Here is a 21,151-nt window from a genome sequence, read left to right as displayed (position 1 = left end):
AAAAAAAAAAAAAAAAAAAAAAAAAAAAGCTGAATCCCAGTTCTGCCCCTTATAGCTGGCATATTCCACAACCCCCAGGAGCCTGAGTCTCCCCACTAGGTAGTATGTAACTGAAATGCAGCACAGGATGCTGGGAATGCTGGAATGAGATGAGTGAGGAAGGATTGCTGCTGTTCACCTCCTGAGAATTTCTACTTAGCAATCCAGCACCCAGTCACACAAGCAGCTGGGTTCAATATAGGGTCCCACTTGGGAAGCACCTCAAAGCGCTGGGTCCTCAGGTGGAAGGGAGTGGCTCTATGCCACAGAACACCACCATATGCACTCTATCCCTTCCTCCTTTACCCTGTGGTGGAGGAGAAAACACAGTTTTAGATTTAAGATAAACAATGGGCAGTTGAGGAGTAAATACACAGGCAGATGAGAGGCCCCAACAGAGAAGGAGGCAGACCCTGCATCTCACACTAGGCACACTCCCTGAGTCCAAGGAGCCCTTACCCGCATCATGCGATCTGAGCGATGCCGCCTGCGAATGCGGTTCAAGCCCTCCACAAAGCGGATGAAGCCATCCAGGAGTTGCCACTCATCCTCGTCTGCACGGGGCCTGTCCCCATAGATGTCACAGTGGGCCTCTCCCTCCGTGATGCGCTTGGTGGCGGTGACACAGGCTGGCAGCAGCAGGAAGCGGGTCCTCCAGAACTTCAGGGACTCAATTAAGCTACAGAGGGCCAAGAAAAATATAGGGTAGTAGTGAGAAAAAGGAGATAATGAAAGCACTCTCAGTGAACTCTCTGTGGAGTTCGTGTGTGAAGGTCCATCTCCCCATGAGTATGTGTTCATCTGATGCCACAGCTCATGGCTTCGTTGAAAATACAAGTTCTGAGGATGGGCGTAGTGGCTCATGCCTATAATCCCAGCATTTTGGAGGCCGAGGTAGGAGTATTGCTTGGACTCGGAAGTTTGAGACCATCCTGGGCAACATGGCAAGACCCCATCTCTATCTACCCTGTCTCAAAAAAAAAAAAAAAAAAAAAAAAAGTCTAGACACGGTGGCTCATGGCTCATGCCTGTAATCTTAGCACTTCGGGAAGCTGAGGCAGGTGGATCATGAGGTCAAGAGTCTGAGACCAGCCTGACCAACATGGAAAAACCCTGTCTCTACTAAAACTACAAAAATTAGCTGAGCGTGGTTGGCGGATGCCTGTAATCCCAGCTACTCAGGAGGCTGAGGCAGGAGAATTGCTCGAACCCAGGAGGCGGAGTTTGTAGTGAGCTGAGATTATGCCATTGCACTCCAGCCTGGGGGACAGAGCAAGACTCCATCTCAAAAAAACCAACAAAAAAAGAAAGAAAATACAAGTACTGAACGAAGACCACAAAGGCGGCTTTTGCTTTGATCCCAGAGATGTCAGAATACTTCTGTACACCCAGGCCCAGTGAATTTGTGGCTATCACCACAATCACAAATCATGCATAGAAATCAAAAATTAAAAATGAGACACCACAAAGCTACCAGCCAACTAGTGAAGAAAATGTTAAGAACACAATCTGCACTGCCACTTGCATCAAAAGGCACATCATCACTGAGTTTTGTGAGTTTTTTTCAATTGTGATAAAACATACATAACAAAAAAATTATCACATTAACCTATTTTATTTTATTTTTTTTGAGACAAGGTCTTGCTGTGTTGTTCAGGCTAGAGTGCTGTGGCACTATCATGGTTTACTGTAGTCACAACCTCCTGAGCTCAAGCACTTTGGTCTCCTCATGAGACACGACTGTGGGAGTGTGCCACCATGCCCCGTTAATTTTCTTTTTATTTTATTTTTTTTGAGATGGAGTTTTACTCTTGTTGCCCAGGCTGGAGTGCAATGGCATGATCTTGGCTCACTGCAACCTCCACCTCCCAGGTTCAAGCGATTCTCCTGCCTCAGCCTCCCAAGTAGCAGGAATTGCAGGCATGTACCACCCCACCCAGCTAATTTTTATATTTTTAGTAGAGACAGGATTTCACCATGCTGGCCAGGCTGGTCTCCAACTCCTGTCCTCAGGTGATCTGCCCCCCTCAGCCTTCCAAAGTGCTGAGATTACAGATGTGAGCCACCGTGCCTGACCTTTTTTTTTTTTTTTTTCCCCCACTTTTTGTAGAGATGGGGTCTCCCTTTGTTGCTCAGGCTGGTCTTGAACTCCTAGACTCAAGCAATCCTCCCATCTTGCCCTCCCAAATTGCTGGGATTACAGGAGTGGGCCACCACACATAGCAACCAATTTTACATGTACTATTCGGTGGCATTAAACATGTTGTGCAGCCATCACCACTATCCATCTTATCATTGAGTTTTTAACACAATGCAGAGGTACTTTTGTTCTTCCATTTTTTTCTAAAACAGAAACCATTTTGCCATCAGAATAAAAAGGACGTGGCCAGGCACAGCGACTCATGCTTGCAATCCCAAGAGTTCAAGACCAGCCTGGGCAACATAGCAAGTCTCCGTCACCACAAAAACTTTTAAAAAGAGCCGGGCATGATAGTGCATGCTGTGGTCTCAGCTACTCAGGAGGCTAAGGCAGGAGGATTATGTGAGCTCAGGAAGTCAAGGCCGCAGTGAGCTCTGATGGTACCACTGCACTCCAGCCTGGGTGATAAACTGATACCCTGTCTCTTTAAAAACACAGAGAGAGAGAGTGTGAAAGGGCAGAAAGTGTTAAAATACACATATACATCCTTGCCCAAAGCTGCAAGGATGGAAATCCAAAGCCCACTCTCTGACCTGAAGTCTTCAGAGCCCGCAGAACAGATATACTGATCTAGGTAATTCCACTTGTACTCCTCCAGCCGTTCATGGGAGAATTCCACCCAGCAGGAGACGAACTCTGAGTCTGAGTGGGAAGGACAGAGGCTGTAGGTGTAGTGGATCTGGGCAGATTCGTAAGGATACCTGGAAAATAAAGGGCAAGTCCCCAAATTCAAATGAGTTAGAGACAAATTCCTGCCAATTCTCTATCTTTTCTATCTCAATATACTTAGAACCATCCTTGGCATTTACCGCTCAACTGCAGTAACCAACTCAGCACAGAGAACAACACTGGAAATTTCTCAGATTTTCTTCAACTCTTTCCTTCTCTCCTTACAATCTTTATTTGAAATAGGCTTGTTATGAATCATGCTAAACATTATAAGATGAATCAAATTCCCTTTGGAAGTAGGTAAGCTATGACCCTAAAATAACCCTAGAAAACAAACAAACAAAAAAAAAAACTCCATAAGAAAAACCAACCACTGAACTTCCTCAGTTTGAATTACGTACTATACACATAATTTAGTATGTGGACATAATTCAGGACAATAACTGAAGACCTTAAATATCCAAATACTCACTTGGGAAGGTATCGTGTCACTGTAATCATCTTATCCTTCAGCGTCACTTTGTGGAATGTTCTGCCCATACTCAGCCAATACTGGTCCTCCTCCTCAGGGCGGTTTCGGGACACAAGCCCTATCAGAAAAATAATGATTTCCTCCATCTGTTTAAAGCTCATTCCTACAATAGGCAATTGTTTCTCATCCATATGAATTCAGAAAATGAGAAAAGGAAGAAGTAACACTTTTTCTTGAGGGGAAGTTTCATGGAAGAAAGTTATTCTTGGTTAAAAAAATCAAAACAAAAAACTCCTGAGGTTGGCAGGGTTTTCTGTTATTAAACCAAGCAGCAGCAGATTAGAGCCTGAGGGTGCTGGCTGATAGCACTTAGATGGCACACTCAAAGCTGAACAACCTGATACCTCATCCTCTGGAGAGGAAAGTTCTGTAAGAGATGACTGTGTTATTAAAATGGAACTCTACTACACCAGCATAAGCTGCCCACCTTGGCATTTGAGGTTCTCACTCCAGGGTGGCAGCCAACCTAGCTTTCTGGTCCTAGCTCTCACTACTCCTATACTGCTATGTGAAGTTTCAGTCTAAATGGACCATTTATTTATTTGATGCAAATATTTGCTCATGTTTTTTTCTTTTGCATTCTCTTCCTGGGCCACATTGAAATCCTATGGATCATTTAAAGTCACCATCAAATGCTGCTTCCTCCAGAAAGCTGTCAGACCCCATCAGCAGTCTGAATCCTACCTTGTATATAGCTCTTTGTGTATGTCTCTTACCCCTTACAAATTAAGAGTTTCTGGAGGCCAAGGCCCAAACATTGTTCCTCCTTATATTTTTAGTAGCACCTGATAAAGTGCTATGTCCATTATTAGCTGAACGGAATTAAACACAGGCAAGAGGAAAATAATCAGGAATCAAGAAAATGACAAATGTTCAAGAGAGTAAAAATCATGCCTTAAAGAACAACCAAGCCAAGCCAAGATTCCCTTGATCTGGAAATGAAAAGCAGTCCTCTTGAGCAGGAGAATAGGGTAAGGAGGCAGGGAACCTAAGGCCAGTTCAGGCTGACTTCCTAGAACTAAATCAAAAGGAAAACCCCAACCTTCCATACCTAAGCAACAAAAGGACCGGAAGAAGCTACTTCCTTTGCAAACCACTCCCCTCTTTTACTGTGAGGCAGATGGAAAACTGAAAGTGTCTCTGATTAGTTTGATTTTTGCAACCAATCAAACGTTTGCATAGGCGTTTAATTGTATAACTTCACTTCAGCCTCTGATGGGCTGCTTTCCCCAATCGGACTGATTGTGAGCCACTACTTCATTTACATAGGGTGTACACAAGTAACCAATGGGAAAACTCTAGAGGGTATTTAAACCCCAGAAAATTCTGTAAAGGGGCCCTTGAGCTCCTATGCTCCAGCCAGCTCCCACACTGTGGAGTATACTTTCATTTTCAATAAATCTCTGCTTTTGTTGCTTCATTCTTTCCTTACTTTGTTTGTGCATTTTATTCAATTCTCTGTTCAAGGTGCCAAAAACCTGGACACCGTCCACCAGTAGCACTCTTATTCAGCTCTGAGACAGTCACACAGCGACAGGCAGCATGGGAGTGGTTAAGAGGAGAGAGGATGGCAGAGGCTGAAAGAATATTCACTGTGAATGTGGAAATTTCCCAGATGGTGCCAAGGGAGCAGCAGGCCAGCTGCATATAAAACAGAAGCTACTCAGGGGACCCCAGGTTCAACCCCAGCACTTTCACATGCCAGCTTGTGTGATCTTGGGCACCAAATCTCACTTTCTTTTTTTTGTTTTGAGACAGTCTCGCTCTGTCACCAAGCTGGAGGGGTGCAGTCGTGTGATCTCGACTCAGTGCAACCTCTGCTTCCTGGGTTCAAGCTATTCTCCCGCCTCAACCTCCCCAGTAGCTGGGACTACAGGTGCGTGCCACCACGTCCAGCTATTTTTTTTGTATTTTTAGTAAAGATGGGGTTTCACCATGTTAGCCAGGATGATCTTGATCTTTCGACCTTGTGATCTGCCCACGTTGGCCTCCCAAAGTGCTGGGATTACAGGCGTGAGACACAGCGCCTAGCCCCAAATCTCACTTTCTACACCAAGAAAGAAGGCATGCCCTCATCCAAACATTCCTTTATTCATGCAACAAATACTCTGCTGGCTGTTGGAAAGACAACGTCATGGGAAAAGGTTCATGAGCATTTGACATTGAACCTGACATCCCCATTCTAAATTATGTGCACCCCAGTTATTCCTGTGTTTATCCTGGATGGTATTTATTCTTCACAATCTGTGATCAAATATTTACTTGTGGTTTATAAGCTTAACATCCAACTCTGTTGTAGACTCTGAGGGGAGTGCTAATGCTGTTGTATTCCCTGCTAGTACAGGGCCTGGCTCACACATGGTATTCAATACATCTCCGATGAGTAAGCAGCACAGGCCTGGTTGTGATGGCAACTTTTCCAGTAATTAGGATAACAATGGTACCCTTTCTGTTACTATAGAAATTAGATAAATTAAATTTATCACAGCAAAAAAGATAACCAGAAAGGATACAGTCAGGCAAATAGCCTTGGCCAACTAACCATCACATGAGGCTCATGGATCAGCCAGGAACAGAACTGGACTTAGAGTAACTCAGACCACTGAGGGACATCCACCAGCTATTCCAGAGAACAACAGGTGGGCAGCCTGGAAGGCACCAGTGAAATGAAAGGTGAATTCATCCCATTACTCTTGGGATAAAGATCAAAATCCTTCAGATAGGCCTGGGTCTCCTGACATCTCTGGCCACACCTTTGGCTCCCTCCCTGTGCTCCCTTACATCAGCCTTCTTTTTGGCATCCAGAAAGTATCCCAATGCTTTCTGCCACAGAGCCTTTGCACAAACTGACCTCTGCCTGGCATGCTCTTCCCTTCTACTTCTGCTCTTCATTCCCAACCTGCTGCTCCTAATAACTTCTACACATATTTTCGGTCTAAGCTCAAACCTTATCTTCTCTAGGAACCTGTCCATGACCCATCAGATTAGATAGAGCCCCATATTAAATGTTCTGACAGCCCCATGACTTCTCCCTCAGCCTTTATCACAACATGTAATTATATTTAACAGTTTGACTAATGTTATTTTCCCTGAGGGGGTTATAAATCATCTCCCCAGCCATGCAGAGTAAGTGCTTCAAAGACACTGTTGAACGAATGAGTGAATAGATGAATTCATGTATTTATTATTTATTTTCCTTTTTTTTAGAGACAGGGTCTTCCTAAATTGCCTAAACTGGTCTTGAACTCTTGGGCTCAAGGGATCCTCCTGCCTCAGCCTCCCAACGTACTAGGATTATGCCTAGCCAAATTCATTCATTTATTTTTATTGACTGATCGATTGAGGTGGAGTCTTGCTCTGTTACCCAGGTTGGAGTGCAGTGGCACAATCTTGGCTCACTGCAACCTCTGCCTCCTGGGTTCAAGCGATTCTTCTTTCTCAGCCTCCCAAGTAGCTGGGATTACACACGTGCGCCACCACGCCTGGCTAATTTTTGTATTTTTGATAGAGACAGTGTTTCACCATGTTGGCCAGGCTGGTTAGGAACTCCTGATCCATCCATGGGATCCACCTGCCTCAGCCTCCCAAAGTGCTAGGATAACAGGCGTGAGTCACCGTGCCCAGCCCAAATTCATATATTTATTGACACATATTGTTGCATATTATCGTATGGCAGGCATGTGGTTTCCACTGCAGAGGACAAAAAGTTGAACAGAAATAGTCTTGGCACTCAAAAAGGTTAACATTCAGTAGGTTCTGGAAGATGAACACAAGGCAACATGCAATAAATGTCACAAGGGGCTTTCAAAGAAAATCCAGAGGGAATCCAAAGCTTCATACGTAAACAACAGGGCCTGGACTAGATGACCGCATGATCCTTCTAACAGGGCCACAGTTCTCTGATCCTCTGGCCAGAGAAGCTCTCATGGAGACAAAGATGATCCAAGGTTATCACTAGGTGATCAGGGAAGTCGGGGTCTTGTTAGCAATAATGAGGAGACAGAAGACTAAGACAGCTCATTGATTATTCCAGGAAGTAATTATTGCTTTCTGATTCCAGGCACCTGCACTTAATTCCCTCTGTTAGACTTATTTTAGAACAGCTCTCCACTGCCTGGCTCTGATCAATTAGCAACGCCGATTCTCTGTCATTTACTAGCTGCCTCTGCCACTCACAGATGACCCATGCTTGCTTCAAGCCACTAGCTTCAGTGATAAAGAAGACACAGATGAATCCAGAACGGGGAAAAAAAGAACTGTAAACTTCAGGTTTAGGTAACATCTGACAAACTGCTGTGTACCAGATATTGTACTAGAAACAAATATAGGTTTCTGGGTTTAGAATGTTCTCTACACACTTTGACAGCTTAGTATTGACTCAGCTGCCTACTATTCCCAGGTGTCTGTCCAAGCCAGGCTGTCCCATTCCTGATATTGGTCATATCTATTTCCTTAAAGGGAGAGTTACAAATTAAAGAGAGCATTTACAATAAATCCATACCTAAAGGACACTTTATTCCTCACTTAAGTAGAATTTATAAAGAAAACTTTTGTGTTGAAAACAACTACTTCTCAATTTATCTATTCTCTACCATCTTGAAAACCCAATTCCACAAATACAGAAGAGAAAAAAATATAAATCCAAGGAGAAAAACTCACCTCGGCTATAGAGTGGGCTACTGCTCAGCGGTGGTGGGACGGCAGGGTTGGGTTTCTGTGCCTTGGGCTGCACTATGATTTGGTAGCCCTGCATGAGACGTTGGCAAATAAACTCTTCAAATACCTGCTGGGCTGTCATCTGCACACCCTCTTCATCCCTCCTAAAAAAACAGATGATTGCTCATACAGATACTTGGCCCAGGACAGTGACACTTAAGAGTGTACAGTCCCATCATCTCCTTTGCTTTATCCCATTATAACCATTCTATGGTGGTTCATAAAACTAAGAGTTTGAACTGGGTGCAGTGGCTCATGTCTGTAATCCTAGCACTCTGGAAGGCTGAGATGGGCAGATTGCTTGAGTCCAGAAATTCAACACTGGCCTGGGCAACATGGCAAAACCCTGTCTCTACCAAAAAAATACAAAAATTAGCCAAGTATGGTAGCACCCACTTGTAGTCCCAGCTACTCAGAAGTCTGAGGTCAGAGGATTATTTGAGCCTGGAAGGCAGAGGTTGCTATGAGCCAAGATGGCACCACTGCACTTCAATCTGAGTGACAATATATAAAAGAAAGACAGAAAAGGAAATATAATAAAATATATGAAAAAAAAAAACCACTAACAATTTGTAAATCAGTGTCTTGGGGAAAATGAACAGTTCAAAGAGGTGAAAAAAGGCAGGTAATTCAATGCCCAAATGAGTAATCTTAGAAAAGAAAATCAGATTTAGTGTGCCCAAAATAATTGCATTAGAAAATATGAGAATAATCAGCGAGGCCAGAACCAACAGGAGTTCAAAATGAATCAATCAATGAGGAGAAATAGTTGATGTCAATGGAACTCTGGAAAAATGAACAGTTCTTATATCATAAAATTACCCACAGCCAGGCACGGTGGCTCATGCCTATAATCCCAGCACTTTGGGAGGGCAAGGCAGGCTGATCACCTGAGATCATGAGTTCGAGACCAGCCTGGCCAACATGGTGAAACCCTGTCCCTACTAAAAATACAAAAAAATTAGCTGGGCGTGGTGACACATGCCTATAGTCCCAGCTACTAGGGAGGCTGAGGCATGAGAATCACTTGAACCGGAGAGGCAGAGGTTGCAGTGAGGGGAGATCGTGCCACTGCACTCCAGCCTGGGTGGCAGAGTGAGACTCTGTCTCAAAAAAAAAAAAATTACCCAAATATAAAAGGAGGACACAGGCTTGAAAATTCAGTGTTCAGCCAGGCACAGTGGCTCAAGCCTGTAATCTTAGCACTTCAGGACACAAGAGATAGGCCGATGGCTTGAGTCCAGGAGTTCGAGACCAATCTGGGCAATATGGCAAAACAGTGTCTTTGCAAAATATACAAAAATTAGCTGGATGTGATGCTGCCACTCCCAGCTACTCCTAGCTACTTAGGAGGCTGAGGTGGAAGGATGGTTTGAATTCAGGAGATCAAGACTACAGTGAGTCATGATTGTGTCACTGTACTCCAGCCTGAGCGACAGTGAGACCCTGTCTCAGTTTAATAAAAAGAAAAAAAAGAAAGATAAAAGAAAATTCAATGTTTTTATTTTTATTTTTAATTTAATGGCCATGCTAATCTTCTCTGTATCATTCCAATGTTAGTGTATGTGTTGCTGAAGCAAGCACAAATTCAGTGTTCTGATGCATGTGTGGGATATGTACACAACCGTCACAAACCAAGCCAAGTGCCTTTTTCTCTGACACTGACCTGTCGATGTCTGCTTCTGGGAGGAGATCATAACAGCCCTCTGTGTAGTCATTCTGCAGGCCCTGGCGGTCAGGGAAGTAGTCGGTGGTGAGGGGGAGGCACGCCGGAGTAGTGAGAGACTTCCAGTCCACTCCAACTGTGCAACAGAAGCCTGGCACTACAGGGGGAGCAGACAGTGTCAGAACTGCCTCATGTAACAGGGTGAAAAGGTACATGTGGTCACCATGGGAAGTGTGGGATGGGGGGGGTCAGGGGAAGGAAAGGGAGGGAAGGGTGGGGAAAAAATTTCATGGTGAAAGGTGATAAAATTGCCAGGATTGGGAAGAAAGGGGGTGGGAAGAAGATAGGGGAGGGAAGATTGGAAAGACAGGGGAGGGAGAAAGAGAGAGAAACAGAGTTTGTTAGACAATGCAGTGCACATGCTTATCCAATCCCATCATGCAAATGGGATTCACAGCTGATACTTTTCATTTTCTGCTGATCGTGAGCTACAGCCGCAATGCAGGTGAGATTACTGCAGGGCAAGCAGAATTACATGTCGAAGCACATCAATGTTCCAAGAGCAGGGAGGCCCAAGCACGAACCTCTCCCAAGGACTGCAGAGTGGCTGGGTGGGGAAAAGAAGGGAGCTCAGCTTGGTTTGGGAGCGAACAGCATACAGCAGCAGAAATAAGGAACACTTCTAGCACCACAAAAATAAGTAACAGATCCAAAAGGGTGGGAGGAAAAATCAAGTAAAGATGTCTGGGAAAGTTAGGAGGCCGGAGCTTTAAGAGACAGCATTTAACAATCCAAAAACAAAAGCTTCGGTTAGCAGAGTAGGCCTGACCACATGGGTCTGTCTAGAATCGCCTGGTCCTCAGCTAAAGTAGGGTTTCTCATCCTCAGCAACAACAGAGATTTTGAACCAGATAATTTTTTTGTTGTGGGAGGCCGTCCTGGGTATTGTAGCACCATCCTTGGATTCTACTCACTAGACGCCAGGGGTATCCCCTAGCTGTGAAAACCAGAAATGTCTGTAGGCATTGACATGTTCTCCTGGGGAGGAAAAACCTCCTTGGTTGAGTTTCACTGAGTTAAAAGTAATAGGGCAGTGGCCAGGTGCGGTGGCTCACGCCTGTAATCCCAGGACTTTGGGAGGCCGAAGTGGGCAGATCATGAGGTCAAGAGATGAAAACCATCCTGGCTAATGTGGTGAAACTGTGTCTCTACTAAAAATACAAAAATGAGCTGGGCGTGGTGGCACACACCTTTAGTCCCAGCTACTCAGGAGGCTGAGGCAGGAGAATTGCTTGAACCCGGGAGGCAGAGGTTGCAGTGAGCTGAGATTGCACCACTGCTCTCCAGCTTGGAGACAGAGTGAGACTTTGTTTCCAAAAAAAAAAAAAAAAAAAAAGGTAGAGGGGTAATAGGGTAGTTACCTCTTTAAGTAATTTAAGTGAAGGTTATCTTTTAACTCTCCAAAGAAGGGAGCAATATGAAGCCAAAAAAACCTCTAAGCCTTTTTCTCTAAGTTCTGAATGGGATACTCATATGCCTTATTTTTGTACCATACTATACAACTTACAATGTGGTGTAGGCCCTGCTGCCTCATCAGCCTTCCCATCGATGAAGAACAAAATTTGTGTGCTAAGTCACAGTAAAAAGATGCCCCACATGGCACCATTGACTTGGGGAAGATGATTTGGCCTGCAACAGGTCTAACTCCTGCTCTACACGGGCCTTATTAACTCATTAATAATTCAGGAATCCAAAACATAGCCCAGAATAGCCTAATTAATCATCTCCATTTTTCTATATGGCACCCAAGGAGGTGAGCTTGTTTCTACTTCCTGGCTAGAACAGAAGATGGAGACCTGATCAAAGCCCCAGTGGGGAAAGCAAGAAAGAGAAGACAGTTCTATCTTTATGTCCTCTTAGATCATCCCGGCCCTCATCAGCCTTCTGACCCTAGGATTACAAAAATCTTGTAGAAATGCTTTCTGCTGGGCACGCAACAAGATACAGAGAGTTCAAATGCTTAGTTTAAGAACGCATGGTGAAAAAGGATCCTGATTATAAGTTTAAGGGTGTTCTGTCTCTAGAAAAAGAACGCAGCCTGTTTTCTAACCCCAGTATCTTCTGGTCCTGAAAAGAAGGACTCTGAGGAAATTCTACCTCAGAACCTCTAAAATAACAATGACGAAAAAATGTAACAAATTCCAGTGATAGGGTTGTAGAGAAATGGGATCATCTATTCATTGCTGGCAGCTTTTGGGGAAAATAGTCAATCTGCGAACCATACTTGGGGGAATATAATCCAAAGACATTAACCAAAAGAAAAAATACACCTGCTGATCATTAACTTTTAAAAGAGTTAAATTATTAATGTATTATTAAAAGTTAATTTTTTATTCACTTTGAATTTAATATGTTGTCCGGGCTGGTCTCAAACTCCTGGGCTCAAGTGATCTGCCCACCTCAGCCTCCCAAAGTGCTGTGATTACTAGCATGAGCCACCATACTCAGCCCTCAAGGTATTATCATAACTTCATCCTATGCTATTGCTAAAAAACAGGAAACCATCCAAATGGTCACGAATAAGATATGATTATTCAAAGCAATAAACAATAATGCGCTTGATGTTGCCATTACAAATGACTGCTAGGAGGGAAGAAATGGTAAAAGGATTATTAAGTGGGGACAAAAAGACTCAGTGAAACATATCCACTGGTCACAGCTAAGTAAAGTTTATCAAGTCAGGATTTTCTCTGCTGTTTTATTATTGTAGATATTTAGATGTTCTCTTACTGCATAGCTATTTAAAAAGATGATGAGGCCGGGCATGGTGGCTCACTCCTGTAATCCCAGCACTTTAGGAGGCCAAGTGGACAGATCACCTGAGGTTGGGAGTTTGAGACAAGCCTGACCAACATGGAAAAACCCCATCTCTACTAAAAATACAAAACTAGTCAGGCGTGGTGGCACGCGTTTAATTCCAGCTACTCGAGAGGCTGAGGCAGGAGAATCGCTTGAACCCAGGAGGCGGAGGTTGCAATGAGCTGAGATCACGCCACTTCACTCCAGCCTAGGCAACAAGAGCGAAACTCTGTCTCAAGAAAAAAAAAAAAAGATGATCATAAAGAATGCAAACCAGCCAGATATTTTCAACTACAGACAGGCAAGTGATTCCAGTAACAGCCCATTGTGTCTTTCCAACTTTTTCCTGGAGATATCATTAGGCATTTAAAGGTGAAGACCAGCTCTGGACCAGCACAGTGGCCTTATAGGGAATCTGCTACCTTTCCCAGGTACCCCTGAATCACCTTCCAAAACAGGTCATTCAGTCACACCCCCCTCACTTTCCATCAGAGAGTCCTCCCTCACCACATCACCATCCCATACCCCAGAGATAGGTGGACCTCAGGACCATTCAGTTCCCACAGGGCTTCCTCTTGTTTCCTCATGCTCTGACCACCCCACATACCCTGTCCACCCCTTTTCCCAGTCAGCTGCCCCCTCTTACTTGGGTCTGGAGAGGTAGAAATACTGTCCTCTAGAGAATCCTTATTCTGGGTCCTAGGATTCATACCTATTGAAAGATAAAAACAGCTTGTCTTAAGAAGGCTCAAACTGCAAGAGTTCTGACCAGTTACAGTTCAAAAAGGCCAAAACTGGAGCTAAAAATAAAAATATAAACCAAGTGCAAATTCTGTGCTGAATATTTCAAACAGTACAAAGGAATCAATCAAAGAAAAATGATCAATCTAAAATTGGGAATGAGCCAGAACTCTGAGGTTATTAATTTTTTTTGAATTTCAAATATTTTATAAGGGATGATTTAATTCTTAGATTTCAAAAACCTTTAAAAACAATCAACTTTTATAAAAACTTTCATTAAAAATGTGACAAAATACTAGTTAAATCAGCCAGATTTTTGTGTAATCCTGCAGTTTACTAAAAAGTATTACAAATGCTTGTAAATTATTTATCTGATTTCCTGAGGATTTTGTTTCTGCATATCAAACCCTTTCACCATGGCCAACATGAACTATTTTTTTTTAAAGGCAGTTCTTTGCTGGGCATTAAACATTAAAACATTTGAATCACTGACCATATGCTTAACCTAACGATATTTATATAAAAAGAAGAGAAAGACATTTTCAATATAGACTGTAAGATAAGATCGCCCCTATTAATTAGACTTTGGAAAGAAATGCAGCTTTTTAGTTAGCATTGAGGCAAAGCAAGGAACCTGCTTCTTCCCAGTCACGCTTGGGATTTTGTAAAAGTCCATGCGGCGCTGAGAAACTTTCCTGTTCACCAGTGTGAGGAGTTCTGTGAACTCTAAGGAGGAGCCATATTTTCCCAACATCTCACACATATCTTGAATGTACCATGAGCCACTGATTGTTTCCCGGTGAGAATAATACCCTTCTGCAACACAGTAACACATTAGGAAGTCTGCTCCAGCAGGCAGTGTGTAAACAGAGGCTGCATCCACCTCAGTCACGTCCAGCTTGTCTGTCTGATTATCTACGACATCCAAAGGAATGACCGGTACATCGTGCTGGTTTCCCCGACATGCCTGAATGATAAATATCTTGGGTTTTCCAACAAGGCTCCGACACTTGTCTCATTTGACAAGCCAGTTAATGTCTGAATTTCAATTTTAGCATCATATGCATAAACATGATTGCCTTTGCCATGGCTCAGGAAGACACACATAAAGCAATCGGCATCTGCGTGGCTACAAGTTGACACCTCATGAATTTTGAGCAGTAGTTCTTCTGCTTTAAAATCGTTAAACCATTTCACTTCAAATCCTAGATCTGAAAACCTGCGGGTAAGATGGTCTCTGTCCGCGCTGGTGCCCCGCCTATCTGGCTGTGTTAAGTGCCAAAAGAACCTCTCAAGATTGAAGATTAAAGCAATTCCTCTCCTCCTGTGGTCCATTTTGTACTTTTCTGCTGGATCAAATATTTCTCTTTTATAGAAGCCATCTGTTTCTGTCATGTTTTGTTCCCTACCAAAATTCTGCACAACTTGGAAAGTACCCAGTGTCTTCCTTGGTGGTAGCAGGCCAGTGTCTCACCTCCTGGAGCTGCTGCTCCATACGGACTGCTGAGCAGAAGGCGGCTCACAGCCTACCTCGAGGAAGCTGGGCCAAATGGCTGCTGAGCAAACTAACTCAAGTCCCTGCAGGCCACACCTCGCGGGACCCAGACGCTGTGCTCATCGCGACCGAGGCTGCAGCAAGACGCTCGGCCCTACTCTGAGGTTATTGATATCATTCTTTGTTAAAAGAGATCACATTCACACGAGCAACCTGACGCTTATTTCAAGAAAAGAGACACATTTCAAAGTCATTTCAACTAATTAGAGCAATCTTTACTGAATAGAAAATGACCTATTTTTACAGTGAGCTTTGATCACGCCATGTACTCCAACCTGGGCAACAGAGAGAGAAAGGCCCTGTCTCTAAAAAATACATAAAATAAAATGATCTATTTAAATTCAATCCACTCATCAGCCATCCTTGTCTTCCGGAATTTTCTTTCCCAAATCATGGTTTTCTAAAATATAACACAAGACATCAAAACTTATTGCTTCAACATAAAAACAATGATTTTACCTATAACTGGGCCGAAAGGAAAAACAGGAAGGCTCTTTGAAATGCAACTTATTGGCCAGGCACAGTGGCTCACGCCTGTAATCCCAGCTCTTTGGGAAGCCAAGGTGGGCAGATCACAAGGTCAAGAGATCGAGACCATCCAGGCCAACATGGTGAAACCCCATCTCTACTAAAAAATACAAGAAATTAGCTGGGCGTGGTGGCTTGCGCCTGTAGTTCCAGCTACTCAGGAGGCTGAGGCAGGAGAATTGCTTGAACCCAGGAGGCGGAGGTTGCAGTGAGCTGAGATCTCACCATTGCACTCCAGCCTGGGGCCTGGTAACAGAGTGAGACTCTGTCTCAAGGAAAAAAAAAAAAAAAGAAATGCAACTTATTGACTGTCAAGTAACACAATTTTAAAACACACCTATCAGTACTTAAATGTCCCTTTCAAAACATGTATTTACTAGAAAATTATGATACCATAAAAAGAACTGAGGTTGAGCTTGGTGGCTCAGAAGGCCAAGAGTTCAAGGCTGCAGCAAGCTATAATCACTCCATTGCTCTCCAGCCTTGGCGACAGAGTGAGACCCAATCTATTTTAAAAAAGTAAAAAATATTTTAAAGAAAGAACTGGAGAGACGTTCACTAAACAGTCAACGTGGTTACCTCTGAGAGGAAAGCTGGAGGAAGGGGCAGGAGGTAAAAGAGAATTTGTACTTTTTACTCTAAATTCTTCTGGGTCATTTGAATCTTTTGTAACAAGAACAAGTATTTATAAATTTCTTGTGAAAGCTTTGAAAAAACAATCTACAACATGAGAGAAAGCACTTGCAAATCATGTATCTGGCAAAGGACTTGCATCCAGAAGATATAGAGAACTCTCAAATTCAAAAGCAAGAAAACAAACAACCGAATGAGAAAAGGGCAAAAGATATGAAGACACTTTACCAAACAACAAATGCAAAAAGAACATAAGTACATTGAAAGATGCTTAACATTAGTAGTCATTAAGGAAAGAGTAAATTAAAAGCACAGTGATTAGCCAGGCATGGTGGTATGTGCCTGTGTTCGCAGCCACTCAGGAGGCTAAGGCAGGAAGATTGCTTGTGCCCAGAAATTTGAGGTTGCAGTGAGCTACGACTGTCCCACTGTACTCCTGCCTGTGTGAAAGAGCAAGACCCTGCCTCAAAAAAAAGAAAAAAAAAAAAAGAAAAAAGAAGTGTGGTAAAATACTGCTACGAACCTATTTGAATGATGAAAATGACTGGACAAGCCAAGTGTTGACAAGGATATGGAACCACTGGAAGCCTTATACATTGTTTTTTTTTTTTTGAAACGGAGTTTCGCTCTTGTTACCCAGGCTGGAGTGCAATGGTGCGATCTCGGCTCACCGCAACCTCCGCCTCCTGGGTTCAGGCAATTCTCCTGCCTCAGCCTCCTGAGTAGCTGGGATTACAGGCATGCGCCACCATGCCCAGCTGATTTTTTGTATTTTTAGTAGAGACGGGGTTTCACCATGTTGACCAGGATGGTCTTGATCTCTTGACCTCGTGATCCACCCACCTCGGCCTCCCAAAGTGCTGGGATTACAGGCGTGAGCCACTGCGCCCGGCAGCCTTATACATTGTTGATAGGAATGCAAAATGGCACACCACTTTGGAAAACAGTAGATTTACCATTTGACCCAGCAATCGACTTCTAGGAATTTATACAAGAAAAATGAAAACTTAAGTTCAGATAAAAACTTCATTTATATAAAATCATGTAAATATTTATAGAAGTCTTATTCACAATTGCCAAAATCTGGAAACATCCCAATTATCTTTCAACTAGGGGAAGGATAAACAAATTGTAGTACATCCATACAATGGAATACTACTCAGCAATAGAAAGGAGGCAACTACTGACATGTGACAACGTAAATTAACCCCTCAAATGCAATATGGTGAGTGAAATAAGCCAGACACAAAAGGCTACATACTGTATGATTCCATGTACACTACATGCTGGGAAAGGTAAAACCAGAGGGACAGAGAACAGATCAGTGGTTGCCAGACGACAGGCGGAGGGACTGAGTACAAAGCAACAGCACAAGGGAATTTTGGGTGGTGATGGAAATTTTCTGTCTCTTGATGTGTTTGTTGGTGGGTATACAATTCTATGCATTTGTCAAAACTCATAGAACTTACACTAAAAATAGTACATTCTACTGGACATAAATTTTAAAATAATTTTTTTTTTTAATCTACAAAGATGGTCTGAGCGTGGTGGCTCACGCCTGTAATCCCAGCACTTTGGGAGGCCGAAGCAGGTGGATCACTGAAGGTCAGGAGTTCGAGACCAGCCTGGCCAACATGGTGAAACCTCATCTCTACTAAAAATACAAAAATTAGTTGAGCGTGGTGGTGGGCATCTGCAATCCCAGCTACTCATGAGGATGAGGCAAGAGAATCGCTTGAACCTGAGAGGCTGAGGCTGCAGTGAGCTGCCATCATGCCAATGCACTCCAGCCTAGGCCACAGAGCATGACTCTGTCTGAAAAAAAATAAAAATAAAGATGATATCACCTGGCCAAAACAATTTTAGGACTTTTCTTTTGGAACTACTTGGAGCAGATTTTTAAAAATTACTAGTCATCATACTAGAAGATACAATGTATTAAGTCAGACAAATACAGTATTTCATTTCATTCAAACCCACACCAGGAGTAGATATGAGGTAGGTAGGATCCTTTTTCACAGATAAAGAAACTGAGGCTCAGAGAAGTTAAGTAACTTACTAGAGATCTCACAGTCAGTAGCTGGAACCGGCATTTAGATTCTTTCTGCTCAACTTTACAGATGCTCTATTTCTTGACTATCCATCTGGGGCACCAATTTTTAGCTGCTGAAACGTTATCTGTTCTTTGTCAATAGCCAAAAGCCACTTGGAACTAAATTTTTGTAAAAATAAACCTGGCTGACAAACTTTCATTTTCATGCAAATATAAAGCATGATTATAAAGAAGCAATGAGGTGAATTTTCTTATTCAGCTTGAGAACTGGTATGAAGGCAATTAGCAAATTGGCATTTGCAAAATACTCTGAGCAATAAGAGAATCGTTACTACATCACCTCCCAGGTTTGGCTGCCAAGTTTGCTCATTTGATCACCTGTTTTTGTGCTTAAAGAAAACCTGTTCTAGACTTGGTCTGCAAAACAACTCAAATTCTTACACTAATAAACAGTTCATAAAAAGAAAAGAAAAAGAAACAGTTCAACTTATCAGAGCAGCTTTGAATCCTAGGCCAAAAGTAGATCTGTGCCATCTCTAGTGGACATACCTACACACATGCGCGCGCGTGCACGCACACACAAGCACACATCCTGAAAAAGCAAGTATTTTAAGAACTTCCAGGCAGCTATTACACTTATAAGCAAATATTTTAAGGACTTCCAGGAAGCTACTTACACCCAGTTTCCTTGCAATTCAAGCCTCACACACTGCCTTTCCCACTCTGTATTTGAGGTCTTATTTTCAGTCATACAGACTTGCTATTAGCATATGAAGAGCCCCAGCAGCCTGCAATGACGGAGGTGAAACCTTATGGTCAGCCAGCTCTGCTCCAACCCATCATTTGGGAATGAAGTCTCACACTCAAAGTTCAAAGCCAGACATACAACTTGGGGAGCCAATGCTGATAAGAGTCATCTCAGATCTGTCTGTTTTGACATCTGTTCAGAATTGTGAATGTGTTCTCTGGTTGTAAACATCAATGTCAAAAAGTGTGGAGCTTTTTACTCAGTGTGGAGCCTCTAGGGCTAGTTCCAAGCCCACATCTAGAAGCCTGCGCCTAAGGCAAGTGGTTTCTCTTCTCTGGGCTACAGAGGTGGCAGTTACCCATAAAAAAAACTTATCTGGCCTGGAGGAATAACAGAGGTCCTTCTATCCAGTCTCAATGTGCCGTGAGTTACTTTTACTTTGGCTCTCAGGCCAAATATACCGCATGTACCCTATAGTCAACACAAACACCAAGTTGCAGATTCTAAGTCTCAACACTAAAGAGAAAGAAAACATGACATCCACTTACTTTCTTTTTCAAAATTATCTACCTCCAATAAAGGAAGGCATTTACCAGCAAGTCTTCTAAAATGGTACCCAGTTAAAGAAACAGAAGGATAAAAACTATCTGCCCAATCACACCAGCTGTCCTGTCTCTGCTGGGCAGCATGGTGAAAAATAAGTGAAGATCGCAGCTACCAGGTCCCCACCAACAATGCTCCAAATGAAATTCTATGGGACTGGGAGGGAAACCTACAGAGATGCTACTCCTGTGAATCATGACTCACATATGAATCATGTCGAAATGCAGGAGAAAAATTGAAGTCACACTTGAGTGCCTGCAGGCGGTGCAAATCATCAAGCCTGGAGAGGTGAAGGTAGGGTCACAGATAAGGTTTTGCTGTTTGGATTTTTCTGTTTTTTTTGTCTTGTTTTGTTTTGTTTGAGATAGTTTCACTCTTGTCACCCTCGCTGGAATGTAATGATGCCATCTTGACTCACTGCAACCTCCACCTCTTGGGTTCAAGCGATTCTCCTGCTTCAGCCTCCCAAGTAGCTGGAATTACAGGCACCTGCCACCATGCCCAGCTAATTTTTGTATTTGTATTTTTAGTAGAGGTGAGGTTTCACCATGTTGGTCAGGCTGGTCTCGAACTACTGACTTCAGGTGATCCACCCACCTTGGCCTCCCAAAGTGCTGGGATTACAGGCGTAAGCCACCATGCCCAATCTTCACTGATTTTTTTAATGAATGAAATGTTAACCAGTTGTGAATTCAAACCCCACCTTGTCCCAAAACAAGGACTCTGTCATGGTAATCCAGCCTGTAATGTACCCAGCCTACTTTTTATCTGGACAACGATTCTGTGGGATGGGCAGGCAGGAAAAGGAGGATCTTTATGCCCATGACACAGATGAAGAACCTAAGCCTCAGCTCCAAAGGCCAGTGAGGAGCAGGGGGAATTCTGATCCTGGCTGTTTTCATCACAGCATACTCCCTTATCTAGCACATCCTCATTTAGCAGAGATCACATGTTCAAACCACACTGTATCACTGGAACCATTCACAGTCCAACTCCCCACAAGTTCACAGTCCAACTCCCCACAAGAGGGCTTTCCTTTCATTCGCATTAACCCACATGGGAACTCCTTGAAATAGAATCCCAAGTGCCTGAGGAGCCATAGCTCCCCGAGGTTGGGAGAGTCAGTGTCTTAATAGTTTTTTGTTTCTTCTCAGGCCTTAGCACAGTGCCTAGAGTTCAACAGACATTTCTGGAATGGGTAAGAGTTTAGTGAGTTTGAAGAAAGCAAAACTTATTCCATGAAGATTGAGGATGGCTTAAAAGGAAAGTCACTTAAAAACAAAGCAAAGTAGAAAAAGACTACCAAAGTCTTTGGAAAAAAGGAATCTAGTTAATTGTTCAAGAAGCTTGTAAGAAACAAAAGCATTAGAAAAAAAATTAGATCATGCTTCAGTAGAGAGAAAGCTAACCTCAGAAGACTTTTAGGATTCATTCAATACCTACCATGTGCCAGGAACTGTTTTAAGCTCTTGGAATACAGCCATGAGCAAGACAAAAATCCTGACCGTCATAGAACTTACAATAAAAAATTACAAAATTAAAAAAATCTAGTATGCCAGGTGGTACGATGGAGAAATATTAGGTAAAGAGGGTGGGTGGGGAATGATAG

General features: G+C 43.1%; 1 protein-coding gene, 1 non-coding gene and 1 pseudogene across 27 annotated transcripts in view; all 3 read right to left on the bottom strand.

Annotated features, from left to right (window-relative positions):
• DEPDC5 (DEP domain containing 5, GATOR1 subcomplex subunit) overlaps positions 1-21,151 on the bottom strand; it is a 165,925-nt gene that overhangs the window by 67,497 nt on the left and 77,277 nt on the right. For 18 of the 25 annotated variants that reach the window (XR_004262222.1, XR_004262223.1, XM_032256541.1 and 15 more), the window contains 6 exons: positions 13,328-13,393; positions 9,823-10,006; positions 8,100-8,260; positions 3,381-3,498; positions 2,773-2,940; positions 499-718 (listed from right to left, as the gene is read on the bottom strand). Coding sequence is in view for 23 of the 25 variants with exons in the window: in XM_032256541.1 (XP_032112432.1) it covers positions 499-718; positions 2,773-2,940; positions 3,381-3,498; positions 8,100-8,260; positions 9,823-10,006; positions 13,328-13,393 (917 nt within the window). In the remaining 2 variants the exon portion in view is untranslated. The remainder of the gene's footprint in view (positions 1-498; positions 719-2,772; positions 2,941-3,380; positions 3,499-8,099; positions 8,261-9,822; positions 10,007-13,327; positions 13,394-21,151) is intronic. The other 7 variants (XM_032256546.1, XM_032256552.1, XM_032256561.1 and 4 more) reach the window with 1 other exon arrangement.
• On the bottom strand, positions 9,633-9,740 carry LOC116535675. The gene has a single exon (XR_004262318.1). It is a non-coding gene; the product is annotated as a U6 spliceosomal RNA (small nuclear RNA).
• Positions 13,625-15,499, bottom strand: LOC116535487 (annotated as a pseudogene). The gene has a single exon (XR_004262224.1). The product of XR_004262224.1 is annotated as a caspase-6 pseudogene (transcript).

This window comes from Sapajus apella, unplaced genomic scaffold, assembly GCF_009761245.1.
Source record: "Sapajus apella isolate SASKATOON/1434 unplaced genomic scaffold, GSC_monkey_1.0 scaffold95, whole genome shotgun sequence".
NCBI classification, from domain to species: domain Eukaryota; kingdom Metazoa; phylum Chordata; class Mammalia; order Primates; family Cebidae; genus Sapajus; species Sapajus apella.
This window is presented reverse-complemented; position numbering and strand designations above follow the sequence as displayed.